Source organism: Octopus sinensis, linkage group LG7 (genome assembly GCF_006345805.1).
Source record: "Octopus sinensis linkage group LG7, ASM634580v1, whole genome shotgun sequence".
In the NCBI taxonomy this organism is placed as follows: domain Eukaryota; kingdom Metazoa; phylum Mollusca; class Cephalopoda; order Octopoda; family Octopodidae; genus Octopus; species Octopus sinensis.
The window spans coordinates 73086962-73101561 of record NC_043003.1 but is presented as its reverse complement, the minus strand read 5'-3'; the positions used below and the strand labels follow the sequence as shown (position 1 = coordinate 73101561).

The 14600-nt window shown below is 33.6% G+C and overlaps 1 protein-coding gene across 3 annotated transcripts in view; it reads right to left on the bottom strand.

Annotated features, from left to right (window-relative positions):
• Positions 1 to 14600, bottom strand: part of LOC118764280 (uncharacterized protein PB18E9.04c-like) — a 161314-nt gene that overhangs the window by 24152 nt on the left and 122562 nt on the right. For all 3 annotated transcript variants that reach the window (XM_036504840.1, XM_036504839.1, XM_036504841.1), the window contains 2 exons: positions 13704 to 14024; positions 8244 to 8462 (listed from right to left, as the gene is read on the bottom strand). In XM_036504840.1, coding sequence (XP_036360733.1) covers positions 8244 to 8462; positions 13704 to 14024 — 540 coding nt within the window. The remainder of the gene's footprint in view (positions 1 to 8243; positions 8463 to 13703; positions 14025 to 14600) is intronic.

Here is a 14600-nt window from a genome sequence, read left to right as displayed (position 1 = left end):
TCATAATCTATTCGGTAGTGTTGCAGAAATACCAACATCATGTTAAGTTGCTCTTCTCCTTTCCTCTCAACCGTTGTTACTAAATGGCACTGAATTATGATTGTAAGTTCCAAAGGTCATTGGATTGCCGACTCACCTCAAAAGTGTCCGCGGCTCTGCACTTAAAGTACAGGTTGGCAGTCATCAGGGAGCAGGATTACTGAATAAATACATTAAAAAAATGGTAGCAATTACACTCCCACAAGACAAGTTACCTTACTGACAATTTGCTTTATAAATCAGCACAGTATTGATACATCACGCTGGGACACACATTGGTGTATATTGTAAATATGGTGGCATAATCTATTGGGTGATAGAATATCGATATATCCCTATACACATCTAACAACTCGAAGGTTATGGAGATGGTCATAAATAGCTACATTATGACCTGAAATTTCCTTTATTTGTCACCTTCCTCCTCTTTATCGCTCTATCTATCTATCTATCTATCTATCTATCTATCTATCTATCTATCTATCTATCTATCTATCTATATATATATATATATTATATATATATATATGTCTATCTCGCTCTATCCCTCTCTCTCTCTCTCTCTCTCGCTCGCTCTATTACTCTTGCTCTGTCTGTCTTTCTCTCTCTCTCTCTCTCTCTCTCTCTCTCTCTCTCTCTCTCTCTCTCTCTCAAAGACATACAAACATATACACACACTCAAACATTTTACCATCATGGAACATTAGAATTAGACGTACCAAATGCTTGATCTTGCACAAATTACTGCGCCGAAGCCAAGTTATTTACCATTGACACAGGGAAACTCTTCAAAAATCTCATTCTTGACAGTTTCTTAGCTATGTCACTCATTTCGTGTTTCAGTAGTTTCCCATTTATACGCATCATATTAATTTTAGTGTTCTCCAAGTTTATATTACATCCTCCAAATTCATTCCCGTATACATAATTGTCCTGATTTAAATTGTAATACATCCCATTCTACTTTCCTCTTCTTATTCACGCGTGAGTCCCATACAGTAAACTTAGATTTTCTTTTCATCTAAAAAATGAAATCTCAGAAGATTCTTCATCGGTAGGACTAAAAAAATATTGCAGTTAACATAAAGAATACACAATTGCCTCATATATCATTGAAACATTCTAGTACCGTCATGTCCTCAGTACTTATGACCAGCATACACATGAATTTGTCAATGTCGCTAAACATACTGATAATCTGCCATGGCTATTGAGATATGCATTTCTAAACTGGACCATATAAACTGCATTTTCTTGAAGATCGCACTATGGGGTTCACGTCTGTAATTACTGCTCACACACCTGAGTTAAAACTTTGAATATACCACACAACAACTAAAATGGCGCTTTTCGGCTGATTGGTTAATAGTGAAGGTGAAACACCGCTTATTTCACGGGGTTTGATGCTATTATAATGCACACAGAAGGGATAGACTAAAGTAATAACGCATCTAATCATCAGGGGTTATAGTATTTTAATTGTCAAGTTTTTTCCAACCCTAAACTTCCTTCATATTTACTGTATTATACCTATATGTCCAGTACTAAGCATTTCTCAATACCCTCAAGGGTATACAGATATATCTGCGTACGTATGCGTATGTGCGCGTGTGTATATCTTTATATATTTCCTAATCAAGTTATCTCCAGTAGATTTAGACATATACACGTCTAAAATAAATGTCATTATGACAGACAAAAAGGAGACGTTTCTAGTAAACACTAAATAAACTATCTTCAGAATGAACTTAGTAAACACATTGTAAACAACAAGGATGATACAATTAGAAAAATCACTTAACGTGTGGCAGTAGGTTAGCATAATGATAAAGTTGATTGTTTTAATACAATCAGTAATACGAACAGATATACGCTTACTTAGTGTCCACTCAAATCAGAAACCACTGATTCCCTATTTTGTGCTCCCCAGTTGTTATAGCAACCTAAATATTGTCTCGCTATGAGCTTCATTGCTCCGACCACCAACTGTACTTATAACGGTATCAGCCTGTGTACAAGGGCAATGTATTCTTAACAGTCATCACAATATCACTGACTGAGGTTTACTTTTGACAATGCATGGACTTACACAATCTTAGTGTATACATATCATCCAGCTAGTTGAGGAATGTAGCAATTCCACCGATTATTGAAACCATCGAAACTGATTAATAGCTGTGATTTTTGAAGTTAGCACCATGTCACCAAGAGGTCTAAATAAACTGTTTTCACTTTACTTCTAATCTTAGTTCACTAATCCTATTCTTATACTTCAGTTACCTGTCATCTCAGTTCTTCCTTTTATTTTACTCCCACCTTCAGCCGCTTCTCCATCTCATTCTGTTCCCTTCTAACTTTCTTATAAATTTTCCTTCGTCTACAACTTGATGTTCTCTCATGTCATCTTGCATTCCCCATCAGTTACAGTCTGTTTTACAAACACAAAGGATGCAAAACTCTACTATCTCTTTTTAATTTCTATTCGGTCAACTTTTCCCTGAGCGACTCTGCCCTAAACGTTAGGTTTTGCATTCCCTACTGCAAGTTCACTATACTCTTTTTGTACATGTTACTTAAATAAAGTCTTGTCAACACCTTCCAACACCGGTTTCTTTAGATTCTGTTCTGGTATGTGTGTGGTGTGTGTGTTTGTTCATGCGTATATGTATATGCATATAAGTATAGCTTTGTATATATATATATAAGTCTGTATACAAAGACTTTTTCTTTCTTAGGGATATATTATCCAAGCGTACACCAGTTTTGTACTAACATCGATTAACGATACTGAAAATTTTTCATGTATCTATGTACTAGTGTTTATCGTTGGTTCCTCTTCAACATTAGAACTTTACACATCTGAAATTCCTGTTGTCGCTATGGAGATTTCCATAATTTTCGATATAGGAAATATATCACTATTGAAAAGGAACACAATTCAGTTAACTTCTTGGGTATTAACCTTTATCTAGAAACAGGTAAATATAAACCCTACTCTAAACCTAATATTAATATAAGGAACATTAATAAAAATAGTAACCATACAAGAAATATTACAGGAAATTTAGTTGAAAATATATCTAAAAGAATTTCTAGTCTCTCTGCAGATGAGGTAATTTTTAAACACAATATAGATTGTTATAATATCACACTAAGTAAAGCTGAACATAAACAAAACTTAAAATTCTATAGACCAAGCGTAAAATTAGAGAATACGGACAATACACAAAACAAGATTCGTCATAAAGTTATTAACATAGAAATTAATAGATACAAGAATAAAAAGAATATGGGTAGAACAGAATATAAATCCGATAAGAATAATATAAGTAAACACATCAAGAAACAGATGGAGAATGAAAATGAATCAAACACGTATAACAAAGATGCAAACATTAAGGAACGGATAATGATAATAAGATTAAAATGAAGTCGAAAACACTATAATAGTTATTACTATATAAATATAAACCAAAATAGGACAATAAACAATGAAAGAGAAAGAATTGAAAAACTAAACATAACAATTCTGAAAAAAATTACACCCTATGCATGAATGAAATTAACCTCCTTAAACATCATTCTAAAGATTATGTAATATGGTTCATAATACCTTTCGCAAAATAAAATTAGAATTCATATAGTGAAACTATTCTACAAAGGTGTCTATAAGCAGTTTTCAGAGAAAAAATATAATAAACTAACACAAATTAAGGGCCGGTTTTTGCATATCGACAAATGTAGCAGAAATTATTGCTGCACAAAATGCAAAAAGATTAAATGATTTTTACAACACTAGGAGTAGAATTATTAAATGGCCAAAATGGTGAGAAAATCAACGAAAATTTGAATAGTACGATAAACGAAGGTAGGGAAATAATTCTAAAGGACACTCCGCTAGGATCTAAACACATAAACATACAATCTATAAAAAGAAGCCTCAACATCAACAATATTAATAACAAAATTAATAACATAAATATAAATACTGATATAATAAATGTAAATAATAATAATAACAATGGCAACTACAAACATAAAAGAAAAATCAATAAAAGTATTAGGATGGGCAAAGAAAACAATGACAAAGAAGATAGTAAGGAAAGTAATAAACAAACTAACGTAAATAATCTTAGATTAGGGGGAAAGACTCCAAACATGGAAAATAAATATACTGAGTATAACTCTGAAAGCATGGAATACAAGCATAACATTATTAGTAAGAAAACAGGAAGCGCTACTAAAAATAAAATTTGCGATTGCGCCGAAGGAAAACGATATCCATTAAATTCTTTTTGTGAGTAAAAAGGATGTAAGGCTGTATTTGAGGGATGGATTTACTACTATATAGGTTCTACAGAAAAATATATAAAAAGAAGGATAGCTAATCATGAAAATACCTTCAGGGATAGAATAAAGAGACCAATTTGGTCGATTAAAGATAAAAATACGGACTATACACTTACGTGGGAATTGATTTGCAGAGCAAAATTTTAGAGCATAGGGAACAAAATATGTGAACTTTGCATCGACGAAATTTACCCGATTCTTATATCAAAACGCAAATTAATCAAGAACAAGATGGAAAGAGGACTTTGGTGTGCTCATAAAGTTAAATATACATTCAATAAATTTAAATAGCTGTGGTTAAAATAAAAACTGCGTAAATAATACCTATGAATAGTTCATAAAGTTCAATAAATTTAAATAGAAATGGTTTAAATAAACACTGTGTAAATAATACCTATGAATCATGCATCTATACTCTAAATTAAATAAACAAAGATATATGTATATGAACCCAACCTATCAACTAATATATTTAAAAAGATAATTATATTTATTAGTAACTAATATAAATTTTAAAAAATATAAGCAATTCATAGGGTGGATATAAAATATATGAATAAAAGTAACAATTACGTCCACACCTAGAACTATTTCATCAATAATAAGGGCGTAGATGACTATGCTATGGACATGCTGAATAGTATGAAAAGTATGGGCAGGCTTGTAGGCCTAAGTAGTTAATCAATTTTGCCAAATGGGTGGAAGAAGAACGTAGAGGAATGTATTGTGGACATACTGAATAGGATGAAAACGTAGTGGCAGGCTTGTAAACAGTTAATCGGCACTACCAAACGAGTGGAATAGAAACATGACCATAGTTCTTCTGAACTATGCTTGTCCCTTGTCCCGCAGGTCGAAAAAATCAACTCTTAACTATTTTTAGAACATAATCCAAGATGCACATGCTACAATTCAATCGGAATTAACTCTCCAGCCATTAGGATGGGGAAAATATCAGTCATTATCAATTATGCCCTGAGGAGACTTTTGCATTTTTAACTCATTCATGATGACTCTAAAAGTGCCAATACAAATGACAGCAGTTAGCCGAAACGCAGTATAGGCAATATGAATTAACTTATGAATTTGACTGGACCACGATTATAAAGTGGTTACTCCATGTATATATCCTCCGTTTTCTTTGAATCTTTAAATATATCTCTATATACATATATATATATATATATATATATATATATATATATATATATATATATATATATATATATATATATATATATATATATATATGAGAGAGAGAGAGAGATAAAGAATAGAGAAGAAGATATTATTTTTCCACATGTTTAGAAATATAAAGAAATATAAATTAAAGTACTTGGAGTTTTAAGATCAACATATGTAAAGTTTTCACAGTTTTGTGATTTTCAAAAGTTGTCATATGGCGGAACGTGTTAGGACGCAACCTTTTCACCTCTAATCGCTGATTAAACATTCATTCCTTTTGTGGGTGAGATTATATTTCAAATTCAAAAAGGGAAGACACATTTTGATTGGTTGAAGCGATGAAACATAAAATTTGGTTTGTATGTCTGTGACGTTTCGTAACGTGACAATATCGAAGTAACTGCGTTCAAAGACGAGGCAATGTTACTCCGGTAAATGTGTTATGCGAAAGTATGCTCAACAGGTTGTCCCAATAGCTATAAACATAGGAATAAACTGATTGTATGCAGTTACGCTTTTAAGTACACGCGAAGCAAAAATAGACTAAATTATATCACAAATTTCTTTCAATCTCCAACCCCTTAACATCAATTGAAGACTTCCTGAGTGGGCAGACTAACAAATATCTGTATGGGTAATATTTTGCATTAATTATTATTGGCTATCATTATGTTGTAGGATTTTAGTTGAGCACCGACATTCAAATCTACCTTGACAAATTATACGAAATGGCAATATAGTTTCCATTAACTGATTTGTTTCTAGAGTTCATACTATTGCAGAACCGGTGCATGATTGTTTTCAACTGTTTTATAATTGACTTGCATTAAAGGAATATATAGTAAGACTTTTAACGGAATTTCTATTGCTAAAATCCCACGCGGCGAACTTGACAGTGTTTGTACGAACATTCAAGATAAAAACTGAATTATATTACAGAAGTCTTATTTCAACGTTTGGGTGTTAAACCCCTTGGTATATAATCAAACCTATCTAAAATTCTACTACAATTACAAGCGTTGTTACAGAGTGCCTCTACTTTTCTGAAAGCGTTTACATAAAAAAACATAGATTATGTACATCTTACATCGAAAACTAAATCACGGACAGTATTTAGTAAATGTTTTGTTCATTGGTCGGTGTACTATATTATGTTCTAAACACCTGCACAGGAACATAATTACATCCAAAATAAGATGAAACCAGGTCACATATTTCAATATATGTTCCCTGAGTTACTTTGACTTAATTCTATTTATATTACATATTTTATACATATCATCACTTTAGTTCTATCTTAGATTTATTCAAACCAGACAAATATTTACAGGCATCAATGTAATTCATTAATGTGTATTTTATACCCGGAAGGCAAAACCCTTTACTTTAGAGAATCAAGACCTAGAAGACTGATTTGGTATTGCGACATCTCAATTTTTTTCACAGAATATTTTAGTCTCCTTTACATCAACAATGACCGTGTATAAGCAAGGAGTTACTTTTAATATGAGTTATTTTTATGCATATGACTAGGATATACATGCATATGTGTGTCTGCGTGTGTATGTGTGTCTGCGTGTGTGTGTGTGCGTGTTTATGTACGTATGTATGCTTGTATATATGTACGTATGCATGTATGTATGCTTGTATATATGTATGTATGTATGCACGTATGTTGTATGTATGTATGTATGTATGTATGTATGTATGTATATATGTATGTACGTATGTATGTACGTATGTATGTATGCGTTTGTAGAACAAATGTTTTTAACTGCTGGATCCGAAGGACATACAAATTCCTTGACGGACTGATGCCAATAAGATGCCCAGACTGATTCCAATAAGTTTACCCTTGAATAATTGCAAGTCAACGCTCGAGAGACGGACATAAGCAGGGAGAGAATTCAAAAGGGTTGATGTTCTTAGAAGAACAGAATGAGCGTAGTGAAATGTCTCTAGGATGGACAAAGCAAGACGTGCAGTTGAGAAAAATGATATTAGCGGTAGAACAGGTAAAGAGGGGAAACGTGTCTATGGGCCAAAGGCTGAAATGAGATTGTGAGTGACGTTATGCTAACCAGCCGGGTGTCTCTTTACTGGATGCAGTCTAGGAAGTTTGTATATGCAGCAGCATAGCCTTCTCTTGAGTACATTGTAGATATCAAAGATTGTTTGAAGCTGGAGTACCTTCTTCGTCCTCTAACAATTGCTGATTTTCATACATTATTTATATTTGATAATATCGTTCCACTACAGTTAGGTCTATTGAACACGTTACCTAGACTTAGCAGGGAAATATATATTCGGTGTATTTCGCAAATATTTATACACATAAGCACTCACGCACGCACACAGGCGTATAAATGTAAATGTGTGTATGTGTGTATACAGGTGTGTTTGCATACGCATTCATATGTGTATATGTCATATATATATAAAGAAAATGTATTATATATATATATATTATGTAATATATGTGTATACACACACACACGCACGCATATACACACATATGTATATATTATAATGTGAAGCTTTTGTCTCATCTCTTTAACAGTAGCACAAATTCATTGCTTTAACGCAGTCCCTTGTGTATATTTATCTGTTCTTGGTTTTATGTTTGTATTCTTATGTCAAATAAAATAATCAGCGATTTGCTCACATACCTTCATATCGTAAAGTTGATTTGTTTTTCTCATATGTTCCAGTTACTGACTTGCTCTGATTGCAGTCACACATCACACATATTCCGATATCTGCGTCAATGCAATGATGGTCTGGGCAATTTGCGATGTAGCTGTAGTTATTTGCACAATGCACGAACGATTCACTACAAGCATCAAACGGGTAGACTTTGAAGATATGCCCATCAGCACAGTAATCTTCTGAAATTGTAGATATTGTGTCATAAATATTTCTGTTTTTACAATGGAAATTAAAAGTGACATATATAGATTCATACATACGTTAGTACCTACATAGCTATGGAGCTATGTATATATATACAAGCACATATCCTTTTAGATATTTATATACATATATGTATAACATCAATTGCTTTATCGATCTTTATACATCCTATGTAATATAGAATATTTTCAATATATTTATCCTAATACTTTCACAGAATTCTTTGTCATAGTTGAAGTTTCATATATTCCAATAGTCTCCAGGGAAGATGGCTTCCCTGATCAAAGTGATATATTACATTATTAATCGCAATTTTCGCGTCATCTCTTTTAAGTAGAATAAAGACTTGCTTGTTGTCGAATCTGCAGATATATCGGCTTACAAATATTAGGTTGGTAGGTCGTATCTCGCCACTGGCGCAGTATCGTATCCACGGATTTGATTTATCAGCGTAACTATAAATACACACAATATAGCATAACAAATCGTGTTCAATGTTTGCTTCTATCTCATAGCAAAACTGGAAGGAAATGTTCCATCTTTAAAATCATAGGGGTTACTATATGAATATAATGGCTCCACCAAACTGATTTTGCGTTGAGATACTTTACTAATCCTAAGACTTCAAACAGAAATTCTCCAATCTCATGAAATACAGACATTGTAATGTACACATCCGACTTCATTTGATAATATTAAATGTCCACACACTGACTGCATGTGCCGTAAGGCGAATCTTGAATTTTTAATTTAACGTGTTCATGAAGCCAAACAGGAATGCTATGACAATGCTATGACTTCTAAAATTGTACAGATTCGAATAAGAAGTCTAGAAATAGGTATTCGAGTACTTTCTCTACTGTGAGTTGTCCGGACATAAAGCACGTCGACTTTATTTACCGGTTTTAAAGAATGTGTTAGAACTGGAGAGTATCGAACTAAATATATCCCCAACTTTAATTCTATGCTTTTTGATCTTAAGTTCAAATGCCACTACGGGCGTCTATAGGTTTTCGACTCTTTGCAATCGAAAAAGAAGCAACAGTATACACTGGAATTGATTCAGTCGAATATACTATCGGACAAGAAATATATGGCTATGTTCCAAAGGAAGAAATCATTATTTTTCTCTGAGCTGGAAATAATAATGCAAAATCGATCCGGACGATGTTACAGGCCGGAAACCCGGACAGTGACGTAGGGATAATGGGTGGTTTATTATTTCGATTCTTATTTTAATTCAATCAATATTTCTTTTTCATACAACAATCAATATGTGTCACCTTACTCTAAAATATTTTTGTTGTTCTCTCCAAATAGATCATGGATGTTTGACAAACAAATTTACTTGATTCTGATCTGTTTTCTATCTCAATCAAATTTGGGTTCAGAGACAAGACAAACATACACACGTGCATAGGATTAGAAGTATTTACAATGCGATACGCAATATTCATTGCTCTTAATGGATATTATAGGCCAGAATATATGGCCTGTATAAAAGATATCAATTCCAAGTTAATACTTGACCAACACGTGACCATGTCCTTGCTTCTATATCATTTACATATTTGTAATAAAATTCATGTTTATTAACAATTCTATAAAATTCTTTAAACGTTAATGTATGATAGAAACAAAAACCGGAAGAAATATTTTACATCAGCTTTGCTATATGTTCTGATGTCAAATTCCCACCGAGGAGAAATACCCTTATCATTCATATAATCTCGATAAAATAAACATCAGCTGTGTACTTGGGTTTGGCTTCACCGCTTTCTCTTGTCCTTTTTTATCCTGTTAGATTTTTGGTTGCTGTAATTTATTAATAACTACTTGGAGCATTTACAGCATTGATAACTTGCGGTATTTCGTTGACGTCCGTTGCTAAGTAAAAACCATTTCTATGTCCGTAACACACTAAACTGCTATCCAGCAGAAAACGTTTTTCTCATTCACTGATTATTACTAAACATGTTTATGCCCTTGTTCGTTGGAGCAACAAGGACCGTGAAAAGTTTGGCATTTAACATTACTTATGAGTGGTGAGCTGGTAGAAAAGTTAGCATGCCAGGTAAAATGCTTCCCGGCATTTCGTCTGTCTTTACATTCTGAGTTCAAATTCTGCCAAGGTTAACTTCGTTTTTAACTCTTTCGAGGCCGATAAAATAAGTATCAGTTGAGTATGAGGTCGACGTAATCGACTTCACCCACTCTGAAACTGCTGGCCTCGTACCAAAATTTGAAAGAAATATTACTTATCAAGTATTAGTAGTGACTATTTGCCAAAACATGAAGGTTCTTATATTTAGAGGTAAAAGTAGAAATGAAGAAATGATAAGTTGTAACGATTCAGTCAATTCAAAAGAATTACTAGTAAATTGAATTGATCTGTTAGATATTGATGATACTTTTCAATGTGAATTAGCAAGTGTTAAAAGTTAAATTAAGCATGAGAACTTAAGGCGAAAATTGAGAGAATATGTAACAGCAAAAAACAGTCCCATTAAGTTTTAATAAATGCAATAAAACAAGCATGCCATAATAGAAAATTCTAACGTATCGTTTATTTTATTCTTCTTCAAAGAATTATAACTAAATTATAATAAAATTTTAACCAAATTGTGTTTTATAACGGGAAGTCTAAACTAATATTCGATTTTGTGAACTTTTCTAAAATAATAATTCGGTTATAATTATATTCAGTTAGCTGCTTGAATGATAGTCAAGGTCTTGAATCTCACCGACTTGGTACACTATGTCAGATATACGTCTGACTTAGGGTAACTTGTTTTAAACAGCTGCTATGAAAGTAAATTTATATCAATGGATACAAACAGCAGCAAAAATAAATGAGTTTCTAAGAAGTTGCAGTGTTTGCAGACTGACTTCTTCAAATTTGATATGACTAAATTTCCTGTGACGAAATCAAAATCATGATATACCGTATTAAATTCATTTCAAACTGTTTCTGGAGGATATCGCTGAAATATAATTTTATTAATATCTTACTAAATATTTCAAAAACCTTTTGCATTTAACACAAAAACATATGTACATTATGATGTTTCATTATTATTTCAATATCTTGCAACTGGGATCTGGTTTCGATTCATGGAGGCACATTTCAAGAAAAATTGCATGCATTTTGTATATATCGGCAGAGATATCATGTCTAGAAAAGGATATCTATTGATGTTAAAACTGCACTCCTCCTGTCTCTTCCATTGACTGTAATACCTGCAAAGCACGTCAGTCGGGTGGTAAATTATGGAGAAGGCCATAATGTGATTACCACCTCTCCCTGATCTTCTGGACATTGCATTTTCACAGCACATTTCTAAGTGATACTGGCTATCTTACTTGTAACCTCATCCCACTCCCTGTCCTGAACCAGATCACGGGTCATTTAACCAGTTCATTTGTCCAGTACCATATTGTTCGACGAGACGACATAAACTTGTAATTTTACGTTCTGAGCTGTACGCCCTCCTGCATGACTAAGTTAAACTTCACTCCTGAATCTACGTCGTATTTCTTTATGCTCCTCGACAGCTTGACAATAATGTCACGAGTGCTAGCACATACAAGAGAGGTAACACTCTTTCAGGTTGAGCCTGTGAAAAGAAATTGTTCCAAGAGGTAAGGTCTCTGCAAGCAGATACAGCTACTACACAACCTCCTAAAATGGAACGAATCCTGCTGTTTCGATAACAGTAGTTTCTTTCCGATGAGATCGTCTTTTTGGACGTTCCCTTTCAACAGTTCGACTGCGCCCCAGCTCAGAAATGTGAATTACCCCGTTCTGTTAGTATCTGCAATAGTTGTCTATCAAGAGATCTCTAAATAAGTTTCACGTGTGACCATAAAAAGGACTAGCCAACAAATGGGTAACCATCAAAACGGGACATTTCGTCTCTCATGCAACCTTTCAGAGCCTTTCGTATCTCACTGGTCTTACATAGTACTTCATGTCGAGGCGGCACATTGCTCACCTCAAACTGTTGAAAACTGTTCATACAAAGCTGCATACATACCATTAAAATCGAATTTCACATGCCGTCCCGATCAATTAAAGACCGACACATGATTATGTTTTCGCTAAACCAACCAAATGAGCAGCTTTGGTATTCGTAAGTCTTTTTAGCGCACAAGCCTTGAATCTAAAAATGCTCTCTTCGCTACTTGGTCAAGGGCCATTCTTGTCGCTGGCACTTTCCTAATCGCCCGTTCTAGCTGGCTAACTAATCCCCACTCCAAGAAGAATAAGAAAAAGAAGAAGGTGGAGAAGAAGGAGGAGGAGGAGGAGATGAAGAAGAAGAAGGAGGAGGAGGAGGAGATGAAGGAGGAGGAGGTGAGGAGGAGGAGATGAAGGAGGAGGAGGAGGAGGAGAAGGGGGTGGATGAGAAGATGAAGAAGAAGAAGGAGGAGGAGGAGGAGGAGGAGGAGAAGAAGAAGAAGAAGAAGAAGAAGAAGAAGAAGAAGAAGAAGAAGAAGAAGAAGAAGAAGAAGAATTAAAATACATTAAAAGCAGACATTTTGAATGTATACTAAAACATGTATTTATACTTAAATGAATATTCGGATATCATAAACACATCAAAATGTCAAAATAAAATAAATAACTTGACAAGAAGAGTCGAGGATGGGAAATAGAGCGGTAAGAGGAGGAATTAGGGCAAGATAAAGAATAAGAATTAGTACAATTCAATTTTTCCTGGGTTAAGAAGCAGAAATTATGATAGCTGAGCAAGACAGTGAATGTAAGTGAGAAACAGATTAAAGGCTGATGTTTCCCTACCTGATACTCAATTCAAGTTCTAATTTTTTCAGTCTTTGATCTCTTGATTCATCCCTGTTTGTTCAAAGTGTGCCTGGAACTCTTTCGTTCAAGCATTCTGGGTCACATTTGTATCTCCTTGCGACATTTGGCAATGGCAAGCTAACATCGGTGCTTACAAACATAATAAAATGTACCCCCATGTATTCACGCACCGAGAATAACGGACGGACAGACAAAGTGACAGACAGACTGACAGACAGACAGACAGACAGATAGATAGATAGCTAGATAGATAGATAGATAGATAGATAGATAGATAGATAGATAGATAGATAGATAGATAGATAGATAGATAGATAGATAGATAGATAGATAGATAGATAGATAGATCTGTGGATAGAAAATAGAGAGATATTCTAAGAATTATACGTACCTGGTATTAATTTCAGTTCGTTTTCGTTAGTAAAAAAGGTTTTGTAGTTTGAGGTGATATTCAGAGCGCAGCGAATTGTCGATAAGTTGAAAGAATTAGGGAATTTGACAGCAAATCGGTAGTGACTTTTATAAAAGCATCCATCTTTTTGAATATCTGTATACACTGAAGTTTTATACTCGCTGAAATTGGTTAATAAAATCTGTCGTGTTTCTAGCCAAACAGCTGAAGGTTTGGCTCCAATAATGAAACACTCGATATCTGTCTGCCAGTTTGCTGATATTCCTTTCTTATGTTTTAATATGGCTGTTTTCGGAGGAACTGGAACATTAATATATAACAAAAAATAAACATATTTCAATAAGGATTTCTTATATTTGAATAGTACAGCACATTTGTTGTAGAGTAGAGGTGAAAACTGACTAAAAACGAATGCATCATAGAACAAATATTCATATTGTCGAACTTATTGTGTGGAATGTCAGGATAAGAAGCTTTCTTGGGAGAGAGACTGTGACTGTTTTGCTGTTAACTATGTTAGTATTTCGTTATCATTTTGACATATACTGTAAAGCCTATATTTCGATTTTTAGGGTTAAAAATACTTCCCCATATATAGAGTTGTCATGCATGCTAACCAAAATTATAAGTCATTTACTTCATGCTATCTTTTCCTCGGTGCATAATTATTTCTAATTTTTGTCCAGCTTCACTACATTATATACATTAACACTAACTTAACTATTGTTTGTTTATGCAACGGATGTCTCTAAGTAATTAATCTATATTTTACAAACATTTCAGGGTGAAGAGCCAGAATTGCAAAATCAAATGCAATTTTTTTAGTTATGTTCTTTTACAACATAATTCTTATATTTTGTATTGAGATATTGATTG